Source organism: Onychostoma macrolepis, chromosome 03 (assembly GCF_012432095.1).
Source record: "Onychostoma macrolepis isolate SWU-2019 chromosome 03, ASM1243209v1, whole genome shotgun sequence".
NCBI lineage: Eukaryota > Metazoa > Chordata > Actinopteri > Cypriniformes > Cyprinidae > Onychostoma > Onychostoma macrolepis.
Genome location: NC_081157.1, coordinates 21,287,107 through 21,311,205, shown reverse-complemented (window position 1 = coordinate 21,311,205; position 24,099 = coordinate 21,287,107). Strand labels below are relative to the sequence as shown.

Below are 24,099 nucleotides of genomic sequence, written 5' to 3'. Positions count from 1 at the left end.
CTGATGGCTGTTAACAGAGACACAATGGTGGGAGTGTGTCTAAGATAAATGTTTTGAGAGCAGGCCGGGGAGTTTGCTTTTAGCCGGTTCTTCCCTTAGAATATCACCCTAAATTATCAGACATTTACACTTTCCATTTAGTCCATATGTTTAAAATGTCATTGTCTCCTCTTATATTGCTTGTCCTGAAACTGACAACTATACTTTAGTGGTCTGTTCTCATACTTTCACCGTTTTTGCCATTTTGCTTCCTTATTAAGAAACAACACTATTGCGCTTTAATACACCTGCAGTATTTCTCATATGGATGGACAAGAGGCAACTTGGCCATAGTGTTTTGGTTCCTCCATGTAGAAGATTTCTCATGGAAGTGAACTTAAAATTGGCGTGCTTTTCATTTGAGGTTTTCAGTGAGAGCTCCCAAGTGCTGTGCTTTACCTGTTTGATATATCACAAGGTTAGTTATAATCTAAAAATACACACGCCTTGACATTTACGTTGAAGACATAATTCTTCAAAACCCTTCTCTTTATTGAGGTCCAGAGAGCCAAAGTAAATGATGATGCAGCTTATCACGTCTGCTGCTGGGTTTTGTCACAAAAACAGGACTGTATTTTACTTGCATGTGACATTTATTGTTCACACTAACTCTTTGCTTCACATTTAACAGGCCCATCCATGCAGCAGTTGACGTTATTTGGTTGTTTAACTTGGCTAACTATTCTGGCTTTTGGCATAGTTAAATAAAAAATAAAAATTATATTGCTATTCAGAATTTTTATTTTCTGATCAAGCATTGTTAGTCATTTAGTTTGTACTGTTGAAGATCACACATCTCTTTCTGGCCACAGGGTTACATTAGTCCTTTTAAATGTTATGATTTTCAATTACTACTACAAATAAGATCCATTTAATAAATGTAATAATAATAATAATAATAAAAACTTTTTAAAGTAAATGATAAATTAAATCAATTATATACAGTGGGGGGAAAAAATTATTTGATTTTGTACGTTTGCCCACTGATAAAGAAATGATCAGTCTATAATTTTAATGATAGGTTTATTTGAACAGTGAGAGAGAAAAACAACAAAAAAATCCAGAAAAACGCATTTCAAAAAAGTTATAAATTGATTTGCATTTTAATGAGTGAAATAAGTATTTGATCCCCCATCAATCAGCAAGATTTCTGGCTCCCAGGTGTCTTTTATACAGGTAAGGAGCTGAGATTAGGAGCACTCTCTTAAAGGGAGTAATCTCAGTTTGTTGCCTGTATAAAAGACATCTGTTCACAAAACAATCAATCAATCAGATTCCAAACTCTCCATCACGGTCAAGACCAAAGAGCTGTCCAAGGATGTCAGGGACAAGATTGTAGACCTACACAAGGCTGGAATGGGCTACAAGACCATTGTCAAGCAGCTTGGTGAGAAGATGACAACAGTTGGTGCGATTATTTGCAAATGGAAGAAACACAAAATAACTGTCAGTCTCCCTCGGACTGGGGCTCCATGCAAGATCTCACCTCGTGGAGTTTCAATGATCACGAGAACGGTGAGGAATCAGCCCAGAACTACACGGGAGGATCTTATCAATGATCTCAAGGCAGCTGGGACCATAGTCACCAAGAAAACAACTGGTAACACACTACGCCGTGAAGGACTGAAATCCTGCAGCTCCTGCAAGGTCCTCCTGTTCAAGAAAGCACATGTACAGCCCGTCTGAAGTTTGCTGTTGCCAAATGTCAGCCTCGAAACCTTAATGACTTGGAGAGGATCTGCAAAGAGGAGTGGGACAAAATCCCTCCTGAGATGTGTGCAAACCTGGTGGCCAACTACAAGAAACGTCTGACCTCTGTGATTGCTAACAAGGGTTTTGCCACCAAGTACAAAGTCATGTTTTGCGAAGGGATCAAATACTTATTTCACTCATTAAAATGCAAATCAGTTCATAACTTTTTTGAAATACATTTTTCTGGATTTTGTTGTTGTTATTCTGTCTCTCACTGTTCAAATAAACCTACCATTAAAATTATAGACTGATCATTTCTTTGTCAGTGGGCAAACGTACAAAATCAGCAGGGGACCAAATAATTTTTTCCCTCACTGTATATAATTATTATACATTATATAATTATAGTTACTGTATTTATAACTATGTCCATTCATACAGTATGAACAATATTACAGGTGCATTTTTACGATTGAGCCACAATACAATAATTGAATTGATATTATTAGTATACATTTTTCTTTTTTTTTTCAAAAAAATAATATTTAATAATATAAATGTAACAATATTTAAAAGATCATATTTGGGACCAAAAATAAACACACAGCCATTTGAGTTCATGTATCATTAAATATGTTCATTTATGAGAATCATAATATATTAGTATGCATTACGGGACAATACACAGCTTTTGCAAAGTACACAGTAAAACATCATATACAGGAGGACCATGAACATTTTAAATGTCTTCCAAAAAAAAAAAAAACGTTCAGAGTCATTTTCCAAAATGTCTGGAAAACTGGTCAAAGTCTACTTGTGAGGTCAGGGTTTCTCCAAAGAACTACCTGTGAGTTTTAATAAACCATAGCCTCTGCCTTTCAGTTCATAAGCACTGTCAGAGTTTCAGAGCTGGACAGTGACTGAGTGTGCATGTGTGTGTGTGTGTGTGTGTGTGTGCGCGCATGTGCATTTTCCTGTCACACAGACATAGTACAACCATCTCACTACACTATCAACTCATGTAAACAAAGAAAATCTAAAAAAAAAAAAAAAAACCTTTTCTTATTTTCAGAATATCAAGTTCATGGCATAAAAAAAAATGGTTAATTGCATGAGAATATAATCTACTAAATATTGTACAAAAAAAAACAAAAAACTATACAACTATACAAAAACAGTAGAGCATATCACCTTAGTAAAGTACCAGAACAACGAAAGGTACCACATAAGTGATAACACAGAAAATTGTTTGTTTCTCTAGATAATAAGATACATTTTTATCTGATTTATTTTGGTGGACGAAACCTTGCGTTTGCATACACTGGTAAATACAGACCATTCGGGCTTGTGTACACTGTTTCTTTTTTCTCATATCCTCCATCACTTTATCACTAAACCTCAGCAATGACATACAGAATGTCTCAAATTTAGAATCTAGAATATTAAAATTTCACCAAACTCTAGTCGTCTTGATGTCTTGAGGAACATTTCAGATTTCATTTTTCACTCTTAATGATGAGAGTTTTGATTACTACATCTGGGAAGTCTTTATAAATATAATAAGATTATGCTTATTATAATTGTGACCTACATTTTTTTAACAGTGAAAAGGGAACTTGTTCATAAAGAAAAAACACTTTTTTTTTCCAACTCAAAAATCATAAAGTGGTTAAAAATAATAATCTATTTTTATAACTAAACTCAAACTATAGCTAGATATGGAACAGAAGGTAGACTTCACACTTTAAAGATCACCACAGTTAGTATCAAAGGCCAAAACTTTTGGCACCAAATAAACATTATGATGTCATTATGATGTAATGCCATTTTGAACCAATCGCAATTCTTCTGAACAGCAACAGTGAGGTATTGTCAAAAGATTTCCTATCTGACAGGAAGGAACGTAAAGGATGCTATGTGTAATTTTGGCAAGTATTGGCTTAACATATCTTTTTTTTTAATGATTCTATCATAATCAAGCAACTGCTACCTATAATTCATTAATCAAACTCTTAATGATGTACAGTGGGGCCCAAAAGTCTGAGAGCACTGATGAAAATGCTTTTATTTTGCATTTTTCAAATTTAGAACAAAATGTTTCATTTAAAAAATATATATATTATTATCATAATATTTTGAGTGGGAATTTTTTTATTTTATTTTATTGATTTTATTTTTTGAGATTTCCGCTCAGAAAGTGGGGGAATGGGTTCATAAACATAGCTCTGTTGATTCTAAAGTCCACTGCACCACAGGTCATAAAATATTATTTGAAGAATGATAAATATTTTGTCATTGGAATGCATCTTTGAGGTTTTTTGTTTGTTTGTTTTTAATTCTATGACTTTCTGTTTTAAATCCAGATTATAAGTGTGACCCCAGAGTTTTGGACCCCACTGTTTGCACTTTGAAATGTTGACCTCCAACGAACTTCTTCTGAAGGAAAACGTTCACGTAGATAAACTGACTCAGTAGCTTGTTTCTTTTTTATCTTTTGTGGAAAAAGACAGAAATCATAAAGAGACACCAGAAAGGATCACACATAAACGACTTTACATATACGTATACTTAATAGTAGGTGCAAATTCTGCAAAATTGAAGATATGAAAAAATAAAATCTTGATGGGAAAAAAAACTCTAAACAACGGAAGGCAAAACTGCACAACTGGTTGTCCTTCACCACAGTTCTGATCAATCGTCAATCGATCTGCTCCGACGTTGCTCGGGTCATTATTTTTCTTTCCTTCTCTCCTGATCTCTCTGTTTTTCCTCCATGTTTTTCTCTAGCACTTGCCCCTCTTGTCACGCTGCTGGAATTTCCTGAGCCGACGGGCCCACAGGTCCTTCCACGGGATGAGCAGGCTGCCCTTGTCCGCCACCACACCGCTCTGACCGCGGGAGTCGTCATCGTCAGAGCCCATCAGCAGGTACTTCCGTCCCGGTTTAATTTTCGGGCATTTGCAGGCCACATCTTTAGCGCGGATCCACAGGAGCTGGTCTCCTCTGCGAATGCGATGTCCGCCCTGCTTATAGACCGATATGATGTTGATAGTGAATTTCCACCATTCACCCGTCTTATCTCCTTTTAGCACGTGAACCTGGACAGCTGCGGAGAAAACAGTCAGATTAAAAGATGTTAGAGCAGGAAATAGATAGATAGAAAGATCTTACAATTCCAAAAGTTGTAAGTTATATTTTAAATGATTTTTATAATTATGAAAATAATATAAATTTTTCTTTTAAATAATCAAAACAAAAACAAATAATAATAATAATAATATATATATATATATATATATATATATATATATATATAAAATGTATTCATTTTATTGTTAATAATAATAATAATAATTATTATTATTATTATTATTGATTTCTAAATTGACATTATTATTGAATTATTAAATGACTTCTCTTTCAACCATTAAAATAACTTCTCTTTTTGACCACAATGTAAGTTGCCATAGAAACGTCTTCCTTCCATCTCCTGATACTGATAAAACGGAAAATTGGAGACCAACCCATTCCGTTCTCTTTGTTATCTTTTGTGTGAAACTTCAAGCTTTTTTGTAATTTTAAGACATTTATCTGAGCACCACCCATAGAAAAGAAAAAAAAGCACAACTGAAATCTCTCTAGTAACTTGTTTCTCCTGGACAGTAATGAGATCAAATTCGTTTTTTTGGGTTTTTTTTTTTTTGCTATTTCTCTTTTTTTATACAATTTTACTTAAAAAAATTCATTTATAATTTTTATTATATTAAAATTGCATTTTACTTCATATTAATTTAATTTAATTCTTTATTTTTTATGTAAATGTTATTGTTTTAATTGACCTTTAAAAAAAAATAAAAAAGGTTTTGAACATTTTTGAACAAAAAATGACAAGTTAAAATAAGTATAAATATATAAACAAATACAGTATATATAAACATATATTTGAGCTCATATACTAAAACATTCAAAATCTTTTTTATTGCATTTCATATAAGCATAATAATTTGTAATAATAATAATTTGAATAATCCTTCAAAATCCTAAAACTTTTAAAGGTTTACATTGCAAAAAAATAAAAATAAATCCAGATTTTTAATGTGTTCTCAGTCTTTTGGACACGGTTCACTAAGTATCCACAACTACGGTGCAAATGGAAAAAGTCCGACATCAGATGTTAACATCCAGTCCATGTGGTAACCGCTAACAAACCCAGAGATCCCCGTGGGTCACACCATTTTGACTATCATCAGACTCGCAGATTGCGAGCTAATCTGTACTTGACGTGAAGTGGTTTCACACGGGGAGGACGCCCAGAGGGAGAAAAAAACGACCTCTATTACACATTTAGCACGGACCCGGTGTGTAACGGCGAGGCATGGCTGTGCCGCCCTGAAACACTCACACACACCCTGCGGCCAGTAACCCGTGAACCAGTGGCACGTCATGTTTAAGAAATATGCCATTACAGCATTGTGTGAAAATGACACAGGAAGTGCTCTTTCTTTCCTAGCGCTCTTTCTTTTCACTCTTGAATGTGAACACTCTCTTTAGAGAGGGAGGCAAGGATCGCCCCGATCGCTGAAAGGAATGTCCCAATTGGGCAGCAGGGGGGGAGGCTGTGAGCAAATTGCACCCAATTTGAGAGAACGCACTCCCACAGGCCCGCCATTCATCGCCTGTGTTTCTCTGGGCCGGAGCCCGCTTCACCATCCAAATAACAAGAGATAAAAAGAAAAGAAGGGTGTGCGGAGGGTAGCGCGGCCCAGAGAGGAGGGGGGCCTCTGTTTATCATCCCAGCCACAGAGAAGGTGGCAGAAGAATGGCGGATGTGTTTGGAGCTCATGAGCTATCTGAGCCCGGCCGGCGTGAGAATCCTGCTCCGGGTCTCGCTCTTGACCTGCTCTCGCTTCTCCACGGCGGGAGACGGCAGCGAGCCGAAAACTGACTCAAAATGTGCTGTTGGGCTTCTTGAAATAGTTGAAAACAATCGCTTTGACTTTGGTGTTTGTGGATTTCTGCTTGTATGTATTAAACGTTACCGCATAGCTTTTCCGGGTTAGAATTATGTTTTGTTTTTTGTTTTTTGTCTAGTAAAATTGTCTAATAAGTGGCATTTTGAGAGAGAAAAGCAAACCGCCCAGAACACCTTAGCAATCACATTACAACCACCTTGAACACACTAGCAACACTCTGGCAACCACTCAGAATACGTTAATCTGGATTACATAATCAGATTCCAAAAATGAAGTACTTGTAATTAGATTATATTACATTTTAAATAGTGCTTAATCGCATCCAAAATAAAAGTTTTTGTTGACATAATATATGTATGTGTACTGTGTATATTTATTATGTATATATAAATACACACATACCGTATATATTTTGAAAATATTTACATGTATATATATTTCTATATTTATATTCTTATATTTTATATTATATATAAATATACTTAATATATAAACATAATATATTTTTCTTAAATATATACATACATGTGTTTGTATTTATATATACATAATAAATATACATAACATGCACACATATATTATGTAAACAAAACATTTATTTTGGATGCGATTAATCGCAATTAATCGTTTGACGGCACTAATTTTGAAATACTCATAATCAGATACAGTTACTATTTTATGGATTACATGATTACACATTATTCACACAATAGCAATAATTTATTCACAATTGATTGATTTTCCCTAATTCCTCTTTTTCATCTTTTAAATGTTCCTTTCTAAAATAGCCTGCTGCTTACATACACTCAGAAAGTCTTGCAGTTTTGTGGACATTTACACAAAGATCAGTCACTAGTCAGGTGAATACACAGCATTTGACCCCGGGATTAATAAATATAATTTCAGGTTTGAGAAGTGTTTCAACATTGCATCAACTACTGATCATTTTTATTTTAATTATCACTCGGTAGGTTATTTAACCAAGTATTACTATAGCTTTGGAAAGCTTTTGTCTTTCAAACACATTAAAATGCACAAATTCAATAAAACAAATTATTTTTATATATTTTAATAGTTAAATATCACATTTGCATGCTCACGGATGTTGGTTAATGTTTTAAAATGACTTCATTTAATTTGACCTTTTTATGATTTAATTAATCATTAGCTTTTCTTTAACTCACAAACCCCTTCAGTTCATTTACGAACCCCAGTTTGGAAAACCTTGACATTAATGTAATGTTTAATGCACTTTGTGTTGTTACAACGAATTACAACGAATGGAATATGTTTTCTCTCTTTGTATTTTTATATCAATATGGTACACAAGTTTATCCTTAAATCAATGTGATAAACGACTTAGGTCAAAAGTAATCAAAAGGTAATCAAAAAGTAGTCTGATTACATTACCTAAAATATGTAATGTAATGGATTACATTACTAACTACTATTTTTGTCATGTAATTTGGAATCAGTAACAGACAACAATTTGTACATCACTTGTAATTAGGCCAGGAACATTTTAAAATGAGCGGTTCAATCATAAATTTGTACGACCTTACCTTCACGCTGTGGAAATACAAACCAGAAGACAGAAGACAACATAAGAGGTGGAGCTACATAAAGGGGCGGGGCTACATAAGGTCTATACATTTGGATTATCTTTGAGTTTTTGTGTAATTGCATACACCCATCCACTAGTCAGGTGGCTACAATTACTATGTATTTAGACTTTGTCTTTAAAACACATTAAAATGCAAAAATTAATTTCGTTTAGAGTGTAATCAACACATGCATACCAAACTGATGGCATTAGTGTGGTAAAGTTTTAATTTTGTGAAGTGTATGTGTACTAAATTTGCTTTTGAAATAACTTTTTTGGACTGTTAATGTGACTTTGATCCCGAAATATAACCTCCTGAGATTTCAATTATTTAACAACATATTTGCATCATGTTCACCATTCTCTGATGTAAGTTAATGGTCACATTGACATATTTTACACGATAATCCCATTCAAGTTTATGTGATAAATGAGTTAGGTCAAAAGTAATCTAAAAGTAATAAAAAAACTAGTCAGACTACCTAATAATAGATTTACCTAATATGGGTAATCCAGACTACTGTATGTTGCTAACTACAGTTTTCATCATGTAATTTGTAATCAGTAACAGACTGCAGTTTCTAAGTAATCTACCACCCAGAACACTTAAGCAACATCCTGGCAACCACAAAGAATATGTTAGCAACCACATAGCAGAATCCTGGCAACAACACCGAATGCTGTACATTAGCAACTACAACTACAAACTAGCAACTACATTAGCAACATCTTTAAACTACACAGAATACATTAGCAACCACAAAGCATTGCGTATATTGCATTGCATATATTGTATAACCTTTAAACAAACACAAGGCCAACCTACCAACCAACCTAAATGCTTAGAGCTGAAAATATATTAAAAGTGATGTCATCACTGTTTGTTTTACACATATAAAGTGTGCGTATATTGAGAATGTGTTACTGTAATATATCAAATCTTTCCCTCTCTCTCTGCGTGATGCTTTAATGCTGTGATGACTGGCACTGGTTTCATCAAACCCTGCCAAACGGGCACAATTCCTGTCTTGAGTGCAGCCCTGAGCCACAGATACGCCATGCGGGTGGCAAACGCTTTCCAGATTTGTCCAGGTATTGAGAAAGACTCCCAGTGAGGTTTGTCTTTGGCAAATGAAAGGTTTTGTTTGTACATGTTTGGGCGATCTCTTTAACAGACAGTTTCTCCTAGTCAGCATCAGCAATGACATTAAATGGAGAATCCATCCAAAAAAGACCCCACTAAACTCAAGATGCGTGTCTCTTTTGGAGTATCAGACAGAGTGCTCAGATTTACCAAGATGCCAGATGAGAAGAATTCATACGATATTAAAACAATGAGAAACTACAAGTATGTGTGTCAGATCCACGTCACATTCAGCAGCAGCAGCTCTTAAAGTAATAGCAGCCAAATAACCTAATAACCCAGCTGCTGTGATGTCTGTTAATCAAAGAAAATAGAGGAAATCAATAACTTTTATAGCTTTAAGGATTACTATATTTTATTTAGTGTTTGATAACTTTATCCAATTTGTGTATTTTTTCTACTTGCTGAAGGGCACAGGTAAATATGACATTTATTATAATGGGTTTATGAAGATTGTTCATTTAAATTAGAAGTTTTATATATATATATATATATATACACATATACAGTCTAATAACTGTTTAAATTGATATCTCTCATTTGTACTGTAATGTTGAATGGTTATAGTCAATGGTTAAATATTAGGGAAAAAAGAACAATTTCCTAGAGACATCAGTAGTATTGGTATCAGTGATACTCGCCTTCAGTCATAAAAATAGATGCCATTTAAACAAATATTAAAATATTCTGTCTTTCTGTTGTTTTTTGCATTAATTTGAAGATTGAATGTGAAATTATTGCAATATAAAAGTATATTTAAAAACTTTAATGTTAGGTGGGATGAATCATGATTAATCGCCATTAATTTAAGAAATAAAAATGCGATTAATAAGTTAATTTTTTTAATCGATTAACAGCACTATTTTGGATATTTTAATACTCGGAAGCTGCTCTTTCACAGGACTTCATATAGTTCCCAGGTTTCATTTGAGCAATAAAATTTTCATTTCTCAGCATGAATTACTGTAATCATTTCTATTTATGGCTAACTGACATAAAACTTTCACCTCCTGTGGTGTGACATCCGACATGACTTTAAACCCCATTTTGTTAAACTTTTATAATTATTATGCATATATAAACAGATGTCTAAATATTAGATTACAACAGTTATTTACTATGCAACATAAAATCATAGAATAAATAACATAGAATAAATAGCTATGCACTATACAATGAGACTATGTTAAAGTGCCTGTTTAATCTGGCGAGTTAAACCCTCTTTTGCATGAGGCCACACGGCACAGGCCAGCAAAGCCATCCATCTCCAAAGCTCCATTAGATCGGCTGAATGGGATGAGACCACTTTTCTTCTCCGTCATGACAATGTGAAGAGAAAGAGAGAAAGAAAAGAGCTAGAAGGTGAGGGATTTCTCTCCTGATTGAGATTGGGAGAGAAATGAATTTAAAAAGAGGAAGAGGCCCATAGATTTGCCAGGTGTCCCGCTGGTTTTCAGTGTCCACGGCCAGTGTGCTGGAACACGAGCCGCACGCGGTACACAAGCCGGCCTCTAATCTAATTAGTGCGCCTGATTACCACACTGAAGCTCCTGCGAGCTCCCCGCTGGGACACCCTACGCCCAGCCGCTTACGCCGGGGCACTGACTGCTGCTCCGCCGTGTGTGTGTGTGGTAATGCTAAGGAGCTCCGTACACACGCACACACACACACGGTTCTTTGATTCATTGTCATTCTCCCCCCACCCAAGAGTAGGAGAATGTGCCCCTTTCGGACTGCTGTCTCCGTAGCGACGGCAAACAAAAGCGGATCAACAGGGAGTATTTCTTTCTTTCTCGCCTCTCTGTCTGTCTCATCCGCCAGCGCTCGGCAGATTTAAAACTTCAGCAAGGCCTGCAACGGAGAGCTGGATGCAACAGCTCTACCCGGTAGCGTAAACGTCCTGTGGGTTCTGGACAATTTATATTGTGTTGATACAAGCATTCGCTGCCATTTCACTGAGACTGTCTCACCAGACAAGGGTGCAGAGCATTATATGAGCGGAGGTCCAGATTTGTCTAGAATAACCTTTGTCCAGCATTAAAAGTCATGTTTTTGCCAGTGTTTTCCTAATATGCTGATTTGCTGCTCAAGAAACATTTCTTATCAATGTTGCTGCTGAACATTTTTGTGGAAACCGTGATGCATTACCATTTAACTCTTGGATCAGTTCCCAAAAGTTAAGGTAATTAATACACTTATTTAGCAAGAACGTCTTAATTTGATCAAAAGTGACAGTAAGGACATTTATAATATATAATGTTACAAAAGAATTTGATAACATTTTACAATAGGGTTCCATTTGTTAACCATATATAACCCGTTTAATCCCAAATTTTTCCCAGACATGAAAATATCCAAATAATGTGTCATTAGTAACCTTTAAAATAATCAATAATTATTTTTTGGAAAATTGTTTTATGCTCAGTCACAATTGTGTGGGATATGGTGAGTACTGAAATCACATATTTCTGCAGTCATAAAAATTGTTATATATCTCAGCTCAGCTATTTTAAACGGTTTGATCACATTCTAGAGTTACTATTATGCATAAAAATCTTATGCAACATTGATAGGAACACTGAGATAAAAAAAAAAAAGTAAAAAATGATGTGATGATTGCATCACAGAAATAATTTTAAAATATATTCAAATAGAAAAACAGTATTTAATTTAAAAAATAAATTTTTTAGTGTAGTTCTAAGCTAGACCTGCAGACATAACTGTTATTGTCTATTTTAAATGTGCAGAAAAATGAAAATCATGGGGTCTCTCTGACACATGGGGGCCAGTTGAACAGGGACATTAGCCCTTTCATACTCCCCACCCAACGAGATTTATACTGCAGTCGGCTTAGCCAGTGTTACCTGTCCTATATAACATCAACATGATGAACGACTTCCCTATGAGAACAACCTCCGAGTATGAGCACTTGCGGCTAAGAGTGAAAAACGAGTGAAACTTAATATCACGGCCTGAACGATAGCAGCTACAGATGACCAGCAATGCCATTAATAGCTCCTTCTCTCACTTTCTCTGCTTGACTTTATTGTTCGGCTAGTCTGTGCGGTTGCTGATTCAACCGGTGGATATTATCTATATTAATATTATCAGCTTCACCCCAGGGGATGCCTAAAAATGTTTTGGAAACCAGAGAGGGATTGTAAATGAGTCATTTCAAGTAATGAGCAGTAAGAGATGTTAATATAGATAAGGTGCTACTGATTAATGAGGAAATTGCACTTCAGATGGCCTGTGTGCGTGGGATAAATTGGACACCTGTGTATCTATAACTTTAATTCGGTGTGCTACAGTTTTAGCCGCAAAGTCACATTTCAATTTGTGCTAAATGCAGGCACGCTGAGGTATACGCTCGTGTCTGAAAATCTGGAATGTTTTCAATTAAGCCTGGAAATAAATAAGGTTTGTACATGAAAGTTGCTTCTGCACCATTTCTAGGTCTGATCAAATAAGCAAATGTTAAAAACTTTGTACAGATGTTCTTGCTTCAATCCATTGAAGCTCAAGATGCTCTTTGGATCATTTTCAAATGATTTTTAATCACACAAATCTCTGAAATTCATGTTCACATTTAATTTACCTTTAAACTTTCAACTGCAAATTTAAATTGTTATGCTAATCATATAGAACATCATTTAAAGAAATGGGGAAACTTTTGAAGCCCATAAAGCAATGGGCAAGCAATGTCTTTCATATTAATCTGGAATTGTGTCATAAACAGGACACGACCTTTCAGCGAACAGTTCTTAAAAGAATAATTTTTCTTAGTGTAAAGAACATTTAATAATCTAAAGAACTATAAAGAACCTTTTGTGCAACAGAAGGTTCCATGGATGTTCTTATGGGTGCCAATAAAGAACCTTTATTTTTAAGCATGTAAAGTTTTCAATATGATTTTATCAGGGATTTCTCACATATATGTTCACATACACAATGTTTGGTTATATTTATTCCAGGTTTCAGTACAGACCGAAACATTGCTTATGTTAGAAACATGTATAGCATCTATTTAGGGACACATGTCTGTCTGTCTTTCTTCATTTTCTTTTTTCTTTCTGGCTTGGCAGTGTTTTGAGCAGAGGCAGAGCGGTCCTCAGTCTTGGACACTGCAAATCTCAGATGTGTTTCCAGACTTGAGGCCAGTCAGGAATGAGTTTATGATATCACACTGTGAAATCAAACATCTTTCTCTCCACTCTGCAAACAGCCAGAGGATCTGTGCGCAGTCAAACAGAGATTCTGCTTCTGCCACATTTGCATGCAAGAGCCTTTATACTGCACCCTGATATAAGGTGAAGCACAACAAATGTAGTTTAAATGTTCACATTCATTTCATATAATTTAGGAATTTGACAGACTGTTTAATTCAGAGCAACTTACAGTACAGTTGTGGTCAGTAAGATTTTTATTTATTTATAAAAAATAATTATTTATAAAAAATTTTTAAGAAATTAATACGATTATCAGAAGGAAATCATTACATTTTGAACTCTATTTATCCTGAAAAAAAAAAAAATGCCATGGTTTCCACCAAAATATGAAGTAGCACAACTGCTTTAATCGTTGATAATAATAATAAATGTTTCTTGAGCAGCAAATCAGCATATTAGACTGATTTCTGAAGGATCATGTGACAATGATGCTGAAAATTTAGCTTTGCATCACAGAAATAAATTACATTTTAACATATATTCCAATAGAAAATAGTTATTTTAAATTGTACTACAATTTCACAATATTACTGTTTTTGCTGTGCTTTTGGTCAAATAAATGCAGCATTGGTGAGCATAAAAATTAGGAAACAAAATGCGATTAATCACATCCAAAATAAAAGTTTTTGTTTACATAATATATTTATGTGTACACTATTTATTATGTATATATAAATACACACACATACAGTATATATTTTGAAAATATTTACATTTATATATTTATATTACTATATTTTATATTATATATAAATATATTTAATATATAAACATAACATATTTTACTTGCATGTGTTTGTATATATATATATACTGTATATACATAATAAATATACACAGTACACGGTATTATGTAAACAAAAACCTTTATTTTGGATGCAATTAATTGCGATTAATCATTTGACAGCGCTAATAAAAATATATTAAAAAAAATCTTTCCAACCCCAAATCAAACCCACCACCTTGCTGATGCTACAGTAGTGCCTTGTTCTACTAATTCAGCTACTTTACTTTAATATATGAAACTGAGTGTATGCAGTTTTCTGTATAATTATTATTTTTCTTTGTAATCTAATATGTTTCACATATGTGGTAGAAATTTCTCAAAGAAGATGATAAAAACATGCATTGACCACATTTTTAAGAATCTGGCTATCTGTTGTGCCACTTCTAACCTTAAAACCTATAACTGCATTCTTGAACTTCTATAAGTCCGTTATTATATTAACTATATTAGTATTTAAACCTGTGAAATCTCTGCTTTCAACAGGAACCAGCTGTCCCCTTTGTCCTCTAGATGCTGCGAGGCACTTTGAGCGTGTCCATCTGGAGAAACCTGCTGAGTTCACACGCTTTGAAGCTATAACATAAACCTTTAGCCTCTGAATAAGCTGTCAGCACTATGAGAGAGGGGGAACACATAACGAGAGAGATAGAAAAGACGTAGAAGAGAAAGATGTCTAGTGACATGAAGTGAAAAGGAAGCAGGCGTTTCTCAATAGGAGCTACTTACCGAAATCTTTTTTGCAGTATTTTTTCATGGTGACCTTCATCTTGCCCTTGGGAGTCTTACAGTGGGAGTCACAGTCTGAGGAAGATAACAGACAGAAAACTAGTGAAACGCAGGTAAAATCAGTGTGAAACAACAAAATGAGTTTGTCAGATGCAGAGGAGGAAAACATGAGGAGGCAAAATCTGGCATTTTTGAATATATTTAGTACTCAATCCTTTAAAGTTTTTGAGATGGAACAGTTTATTGAACCATTAGAGAAAATATTTGTTGTGTTTTTTGTTTAGACATCAAGCTTAAAGTATGATTTAAGACAATATGGAGCTCATACTCAGAGGAAAAACACCTCAGTTTTATTCAGAGGCCAAAACTGAAAAAATAAAAATAAAAATACAATTTGGTGCAGTTGCTGATATTTCTATGTCCAAAAATGTAAGATGAAATTCTGACTGCGTGTAAATCAGTGAGATCTATAACAGACTACTTAAATAAAATGCATAGACATGTCAGCTGTCACTTTATATCTCCCAATGATATGTCTTAGCAAGATGATATTTAAATGTTTTATGATCAAAGCGCTGTAGTTTATTGTGGGGCAAAATATACAATTTAATTTAATTTGATTGAGAGAATAAACATTTCAGTTACATTTTATTTTAAGGTGTCAATGTACTTACTATATGGTTAGGATTAAGGTTTGGTTTAGGGTTACTTGCATGTAATTATGCATGATTTATTGTTATTATAATATTAAGTACATGTAACTTGTAACAAGGACACCGTAAAATAACACGTTAACAACATTTCCCAAAAGCCTGTTGTATCATATTTGATACTCACATTTTAACATGATTTTTCTACAAAAAATACGTTTGGATAATCAAGTAAACCTATGCTGCTTTAGTCCAGTAGGTGTTCGTTTTGAAACATTACAAACAATATAAAAGTTATTCTCACATATACTTCAGAAAACAAAGGAAATTCTGGGACTAAGTGGTTATAAATAACAGCAAAAAGCATCATTTGTTTGCAGATGCCACTTGTTATGTATTATATTGTCTAATGCAATAACACTGATGCACTTTTAAGTGTGACTCAAGTGTCCAGATGATTTTAAGGACATTCGCACATTTAAAGAGAGTCACGTTAAACCAAATTAAGACTTAACGGCTATTTAATCATTTAATCTTATCTTCACTTAACCCAGTCATTTTCTCACCCTAATTATCAGCACCTCCCCATATCCCCCCACTTACTCAGCGATGTCAGGGCAGAGGGTTCACAGGTCATTTAAACTTCATTCAGACACAGAACACCCCCGTCACAATGCCCACAATAGCGAATCCTCATTTAAACGCAGCTTTCCACATATAAACCTCAGGGACGGATGATTTATAGCTGTAGCGCTCAGCGGATCTATTCGACACTGCTGTGGAGATTTGAACCCCACATTGAGGCCTGGCCCGTGGAGTCACTTCAACGCCAGCCACCTTCTGGACCCAAACCAGAGCGCTGGCTCGGTTCTCCTGACGCAAACCGAAACCCGAGAGTCTCTCGTCGCAGCTACTTCACATAGCGCAATAACTGCGAGATTTCTGGCCGACTGGAAGAGATGGGAGCGAGAAGACCTTTCAGCTTTCGCCTGAATATGGACAAACTTCATTATTTTCTCCGGCCCTCTGTCCAATCCACCCTTTTCATGTCCCTTTATATTCCGTCTGAATGAGGTTACCTGGGCAACGGCGAAGCAGGAAAGAACCACCAACCCGAATAAAAAAAAAAAAAAGTTTGAAGGGGAAAGTAAAAGGGGGGTTGAGGGCTAGAAGAGCGAGATGTCTGGCAGCTTTGGGGGGTGGTGGTAAGACAAAAAGGTGGTGCGCAGAATTAGGATGTGAAGGACTGTGGGGGGAGAACTGGAGGCAGGGAGTGAGAAAAAGTGCGGAGAAGGTGGTGGCGTCCCAAAAAAAGTAAATGATTCTGGCGAGTCCATATCAGCCACGCCTGATTTCCATGTAAATGCGTGAACGGAGGACGGGGTGGCTTTTGTGTGGCGACGGCCCTTGTCCGCCTCATCCTGCCTCTCTTTGATAAGACTGGGCGGCCATTAGGCAAGCAGCACAATGCCTGACGCTGCCCCATACACCCACGTCCCCTCCATAAAGGACGTCCCCTGTGGAGGGACAAATGTCTGCTTAATAGAGTCCCTCAAGCACAACTGTGCTGCTCTGCTGGGGAGCCACACTGGAGTGTCCTCTTAGTAAACTACAGCAGGACAGGTAAAGGGAGCAAGAAACGAGGTTAAACTTACTATTACATATAGGGTTTGGCCCGGAATCAAGGACCGGAGCTATCCGTTTTATATTTTTTTAAATAGTGTTTTTAGTAGGACATAAAATAAACACAAAAAAGAAAGAAAATAAGAGGTCTGAATCCACTTATATTTATTTGATGAGAAAATACTTCCCAATTGTAACACTGAAACAAGCATTTTCCGTAAAGCAGTTTTAAAACAATATGTATTGTGAAAAGTGCTATACAAATCATGTTTAAATGAATAAAAAAAATTTCACAGAATTTCAGACACAGTATATTTACTAATATTTTTAAATATTTTACTTTTCAATTTATATATTAATATTTATTATTAATTATAGGCCCATATATACTATTTCAATTTGTATGTTAAATTTAACAAGGGTACAAAGTATGTGGACAAAACACAAGCCAGACCCAAAATCATGTCTCCCAGATACAGTATAAGTGCCACAGATGTGCTATGAAGTTATTGATTAATAATAATTATTACTGGAACCAGATTGATGCAGACCTAATTAGAACTGGCATGTCACACTGACCCACCACAACTGCGCTAACCAGGGAAATGTAATTGCTCTTGGTGAAACATCTCAGAGCTGATAGAAGCCAGAAAGCGTTCAGCAGCTGAGCTTGGCTCCATGGGACGGCTGCACGTCACAGGCGTTACTCCCACAGTGCAGACAGTGATCGGGCAGCTTGGGTAATTGAGTATGAATGAAAGTACAAGGGTGTGTTCTCCCTCACGGCACAGCGCTGCGAGAGTGTGACGGGAAAGCAAACGCGTTCAAATGAAGCATGAAATCAGATTAGGGTCCCAGCCAGTTTCGATGGTGACCGAGACAGGAGCGAGTAGAGAAGGAAAGACATGGCTCATGTTGATATCCTCATGATTAAGAAAACCTCACGCAGATCTTATAAATCAAAGATCCACTGCCGCATGTTTACGGCCCTGTTTTGGCAATCTAAGGCATGCTGTAAAGTCTGCACGTTGATGGGGTTTACTGTGTAATATTGACACAGGTGGCAAATAAATACACAAATGGACATGAAATATTGATTAGATTTGTTTTGGCGTGAAATGAGAGACAAACTAACACAGCTATGTGGAGAATTTGTTGCGGTGACATTATCCTAAAAAACTGGAGGACAGATTTATATATTATTGTTATTAATATATAATATAATTAATGTGATTCATAAATTGAAAAGTTTATTCCTCTTCTTTATAAACTTGTGTGTGTGTGTGTGTGTGTATATACACATATATAAACTAGATATAGTTATATATACAAACTATATACAATAAAGTATATATATATATATATATATATATATATATATAAACTTTATAATTTTTATAATAAAATTAACTAATTTTAAAAGTTAATTATATGTAAAAGTTATCAAGCATGTTTCCACCATTAAGAAATTAACTGAGAGAAGACTTTAAAAAATATTATTAATATATTATTTGAAATTATTATTAGTAGTAATAGTAGTAGTAGAATTATTATTATTATTATTATTACACAATGTAGAAAAAATTGTTTTCCTTAAATTATTTATGGTTCTGTAATTCTGTGGTGCTTATTATTATTATACTATTTATTTTCACGTAGCATCAATATTTTGGTAAATATTTAGACCAGGTAAATCTTAGAACTGCTACCATTAATTATGTTTTTTTTTTGTGTGTTTTTTTAAGAATATGTAGCTTTTGTTAGTATTGGCACATTCTAAAAGTTCCTGTAACATTCTGGAAAATTCTGAAACATTCTGGAACATTGTGGGACTAGTAATTAAAAACAAAAATCATCCAGTGTACACTTCTGAAGTTTTGGATGATTCACTTTTGGTAACTGTTTATGTTAAACTGAATGTTGTTAGCTCAGTATAATGCATGTACCATGTAATTTTTATGCATGATTTAAAATAGATTAGCTTGTAAGTTGTCAAAATATGTTTTTGTTTTTATGAGCACTGTTAATGGTGCACAAAACATAATGTGATTTTTGTATTCAGCATGTCAAACTTCACAAAGAAACGTTAAAAATAAACTTTTTCATGGTGTAATTATCAACATTTTGCAGTTTGCATAGAATGTTTGAATCAAAGCGCAAAAAAACACAAACAATAAACACAAATTTGTGTTTGGAACATCTTCCCATATAGAGCTACACATATGCCTTATTTTGAAGTTCCTGAAAGTATTTTTATATGCAGGTTTTCTTTTCTTTCCTGAACTCACCTGTGGGCTCTTCTGAACTGCTGTAGGTGGCTGTGGGTGCAGCAACAGGAATCTCTGCAACAAACAGTCAAGAGCAAACAATCAAAACCTCATGGAACTTTATATTGCTGCTTTCAATAAACATATCTGAACTTACATTTTTTTTTTTTAATTTTTTTTTTAAGATCAGGTTTATTAGGCATATCACTGATTACGGCGTGAAGATGTGGCGGTGTCTCGTTTTAATGGGCCTCCTGTCTAAAGCCCATACTTCCTTCTTTTAAGCGTTCTGCTGTCAGATATACGCCGATAGGGGATCGAGGCTTGTTAAAATGTGCAGTTGGCAAAAAGTGTGATGTCGCAAAAATTTAATATCAGGCTATTAAAACAAAAGCACATTATATCACGAAATATATGAGAAACCAAATATTTTCCACTCAATTGCCGGGGCTCCCTCTTTCTCTCCAGGTTTAACAGCACATTTGTTAGCTACCCTGAGAAATTAGGGGAAATCTAGTTTCTCGGGGATCGGGGGTTTCATTTGTCTACGTGAACTCTTGCCAAGCAAATCTGAATGGCTTCGTGTGTACAGTCGCTTTTGTCAGCGGTCCAGATAAATCTTTATTTCGATGTCATCAGTTACTGCATAATAGCAGTGGTTCACATTAATAGGCGCGCATTGTATTGCGCTCCCAGCGAGTATCTTATCGAGAAATGCCAGCTGCTGTGTGGGCCTGTCCTTAATCGCCACAGAGACCGTCTGCTGCCTTGTTGATACTGCCAATAAACATATCACCCATCATGCCCCTGGAGCAGGCTGTGAGATTTATGAGTTGAAAGGCCGTCAGCGAGGTTCCAGGGCAGACTAGGTCATGTCAGCCAGGGCTTTATGGTCTGTTTGACTTAGTGGAGGGCAATCAGCAAATGTCCATCCAAGGAAATAATGGAACAGGGGACCGATACGGAAATTAAATGGGCCAGGGCCATGAAATCATGAATAATAATAGGTGTTTATGCAGAATTTCTTTGGAGAATTATTATTGATGTCTCTGTGGGTGGTAATGGGACAACAGGTCATGTTGGACCAGCTCATTTAGTGCAAGAATAATTTTTGAATAATAGATTATTATTTGTGCTTTTATAACAACCATTTTGTGTCGCTGTGTTATTTATTTAAAGGTCACCCTCATTTTTCAAGAGGTAGAGGAGATGCAATGAAATTGAAGGTTATTCAGTGTGCTTCAGTACTGTTTTCCCACTAATGTGTTTGAAAATGGCTTTATATTTAGTTATGGAAAGAGTTTTTTATTGTTATTTTTTGTCATTCACAATTATTGTCCTATTGCATAGTAGGAGGTGTGCAATTTATTCTACGATACTCTCATGGATATAAATAAATATTTTCGATAAAAATACATGTACTATTTTTAACCACAACCAAGAAATATGAAGCTATTAAACAGATTTACTTAGACTGACTAAGAAATATCCTATATGTTACCTAAATTAGAACATAAAAACTTAATTTTTCTAGTAATTATTAACCAGTAGTGGTTTAAGTCTTTTTATCAAGCGGTTTTCTGTAAAATAGTATTTTTGGCAACATTTCTATTGAAATTACGATTGTATATTAATGCAGGCTTTCTTATTTCTTGTCGATTTTAATTTAATATACACATCTGTCCAAAAAGTTTGGAGTTGGTAAGAGTTGTAATTTATTTATTTTTTTTAAAGAAGTCCCTTATGCTCACCCAGGATGCATTTATTTGATCAAAAATGCAGTAAAAACAGTATAATATTATGAAATATTATTCCAATTAAAAATAACTGTTTTCTATTTGAATATATTTTAAAGTGTAATTTATTTCTGTGACACAAAGCTGAATTTTCAGCATCATTACTCACATGATCCTTCAGAATTCATTCTAATATGTAATCATTCTTAAAACAAATTTTGGGGAAAACATGATATTTTTTTCAGGATGAATAGAAATTTCAAAAGAACAACATTAAAATATGTATCATTTGAAACATAAATGTCTTTATTGGGAATTTTGTTTAATGTAATGCATCCTTGCTAAATAAAAGTATTGATTTAAAAAAAAAAAAAAAAAATGAGCCCAATCAAAAGTATAATTAATTTGGTACGCTAAGAATTAACACACAATCCTTTATAAAGACATGGAATGAGAAGCCAGATGAATCTTACTGATACAGGGGGCGATAGGTGATCTGCTTTGCTGGTATCCTTTAGCGCAGCGGTTGCAGGTGATGCCAGTCACACCATCTTTGCATGGGCACTGTCCGGTCGTCTGGTTACAGGTCTTACCAGCTGCGCCAACCGGATGACAATCACAGGCTGAAGAGAAAACACAAAACCAATGGTTACTACTGCAGTACTGTAATGCCTAGATCTAGTGACTGAGCAAGTATATTGGATGCTGATTCAGTTACTGCTCTGTTGAAATCAGTTCAGTGAAAAAATCCTCGACTTGGCTTTCAAGTTTAAAACAACCGGCATACACAAATCGCCATGTTGTTGATTCACTAAAAAGAACCGGTTCGTAAGAATCATTCATTCTGTAATCAAAGTACTCCGTTCATGATGTTCGTTGTTTATTCAGGAAAAAGGATTGGCCCATACGAGTCATTAGTTCGCGGATAGGCTGCACAGTTTGCGCGGAATGTTTTGATTTACTAAAACGAACCAGCTCATGAGAGTCATTTTGAATATGACTACATGGTGAACAGTTCACTGTCATTATTACATCGCATTCAATACAGTCTACAAATGGGTAAAATATAATTTCTTTTGCCGTGGCAATGAAGATTTTGCAGCGGGGGAGTGCAAGGTTATGCCTTTAAAGTGATATTAAGTCTGGAACTTTACTTTGCCAATTAGTTTGTGGAGTTTTAAGACAAGTTATTGCCCACGCCTCTGTGTGTGTGTGTGTGTGTGTGTGTGTGTGCGCGTTTTTGTGACAAATGAGGACATAAATTTGTATAATGACATGGGTATGTACAAGGTATTACAAGGAGAAGGTGACTTATGAGGACATTACCCCATGTCCCCATTTTTCAAAACGCTTATAAATCATACAGAGTGAGTTTTTTTTTTTTTTTGGAGAAAGTAAAAATGCACAGTCTCCTGTAAGGGGTAGGTTTAGGTGTAGGGTTGGAGTAGGGCAATAGCACATACAGTTTGTACAGTTTGTACAGTATAAAAACCATTACGCCTATGGGATGTCCCCACTTTTCACAAAAACAAACGTGTGCGCGCACTGTGCCTGGATTCTGCCCAGACTACTTCCACGTGAGTGTATAGGCCTATGTGGAAACGGCGGATTCCCTGCTGTGTGGAAGCAACAAGTACCTGGCATGTCTGTGTGTGTTAATCCTTCTCGAGATCTGACATAGCGCTGTCATATGCAGAGGCCGCGCATAGCCTGATCAAGTTTCCAATGTAAAAAGACATTTGGCAAAGCATAGCCCTCGCAAAAAAGGCTGAATAATGTTCCCATTAATGACGGAACGGCGTGCACTTCAAAGGTGCTCTGGCTGAGCTGTTAGTCAGGACGATCACACGTTAAAATGTGAGAACTTCTTTGTGCGCTCGCGCTGCCAAACGTTTACCATAAAGCTGCTTGTTTGAAGTCTCAACTCAACTCTTCCCTTCAGCCGTTTTTTATTTAGCTAGGGATTCATTTGGAAATTATATGAAGTGGTCTAGCCACAGCAAGAGCTCAAACCTCTTAGGACTAAAAAAAGTTGATGAATATTAGAAGTCACTTCTTGAATTAATAACAAAGGCAATTGTTTGTCTCAGATTTATGTCTGCCCTGGAGAAGCTGAACACAGTCATAATAGTGCCAGAACAGAAATGGTTGTTCTGAAGAGACAAGTCATTGCACCGTTAATCATTTGCCATTTTTCTTTTCTCTCTGTGAGTTTTATGCAGCCTCATAAGTAACTGATTATTAACTCACTACATACTGTAAGCATCAACTTTTCAAGCGTACCACACAAATAGCTGTCTGTCTGTCTGTTCGTCTGTTCGTCCGTCTGTCTGTCTGTCCGTCTGTCCATCTGTCCGTCCGTCTATCTATCTATCTGTCTGTCTGTCCGTCCATCTATCTATCTATCTGTCTGTCTGTCTGTCCGTCCATCTATCTGTCCGTCCGTCTATCTATCTATCTATCTGTGTCTGTCTGTCCGTCCATCTATCTATCTATCTATCTGTCTGTCTGTCTGTCCGCCCATCTATCTGTCTGTCTGTCTGTCTATCTATCTATCTATCTGTCTGTCTGTCTGTCCGTCCATCTATCTATCTATCTGTCTGTCTGTCTGTCCGTCCATCTATCTGTCC

The 24,099-nt window shown here is 35.5% G+C and overlaps 1 protein-coding gene and 1 long non-coding RNA gene across 2 annotated transcripts in view; one reads left to right on the top strand and one right to left on the bottom strand.

The window, feature by feature from the left end:
• Nucleotides 1-2,382: 2,382 nt before the first annotated feature.
• The window catches only part of ntn1b (netrin 1b), a 61,599-nt gene continuing 39,882 nt past the window's right edge, over nt 2,383-24,099 (bottom strand). Inside the window, exons 4-7 of the mRNA XM_058770071.1 lie at nt 21,943-22,092; nt 19,755-19,808; nt 15,194-15,268; nt 2,383-4,837 (exon numbers count right to left, since the gene is read on the bottom strand). Coding sequence (XP_058626054.1) covers nt 4,515-4,837; nt 15,194-15,268; nt 19,755-19,808; nt 21,943-22,092 — 602 coding nt within the window. The 3' untranslated portion in view covers nt 2,383-4,514. The remainder of the gene's footprint in view (nt 4,838-15,193; nt 15,269-19,754; nt 19,809-21,942; nt 22,093-24,099) is intronic.
• The window catches only part of LOC131536898 (uncharacterized), a 33,132-nt gene continuing 13,557 nt past the window's right edge, over nt 4,525-24,099 (top strand). Inside the window, exon 1 of the long non-coding RNA XR_009270119.1 lies at nt 4,525-4,658. This is a non-coding gene — a long non-coding RNA (uncharacterized LOC131536898). The remainder of the gene's footprint in view (nt 4,659-24,099) is intronic.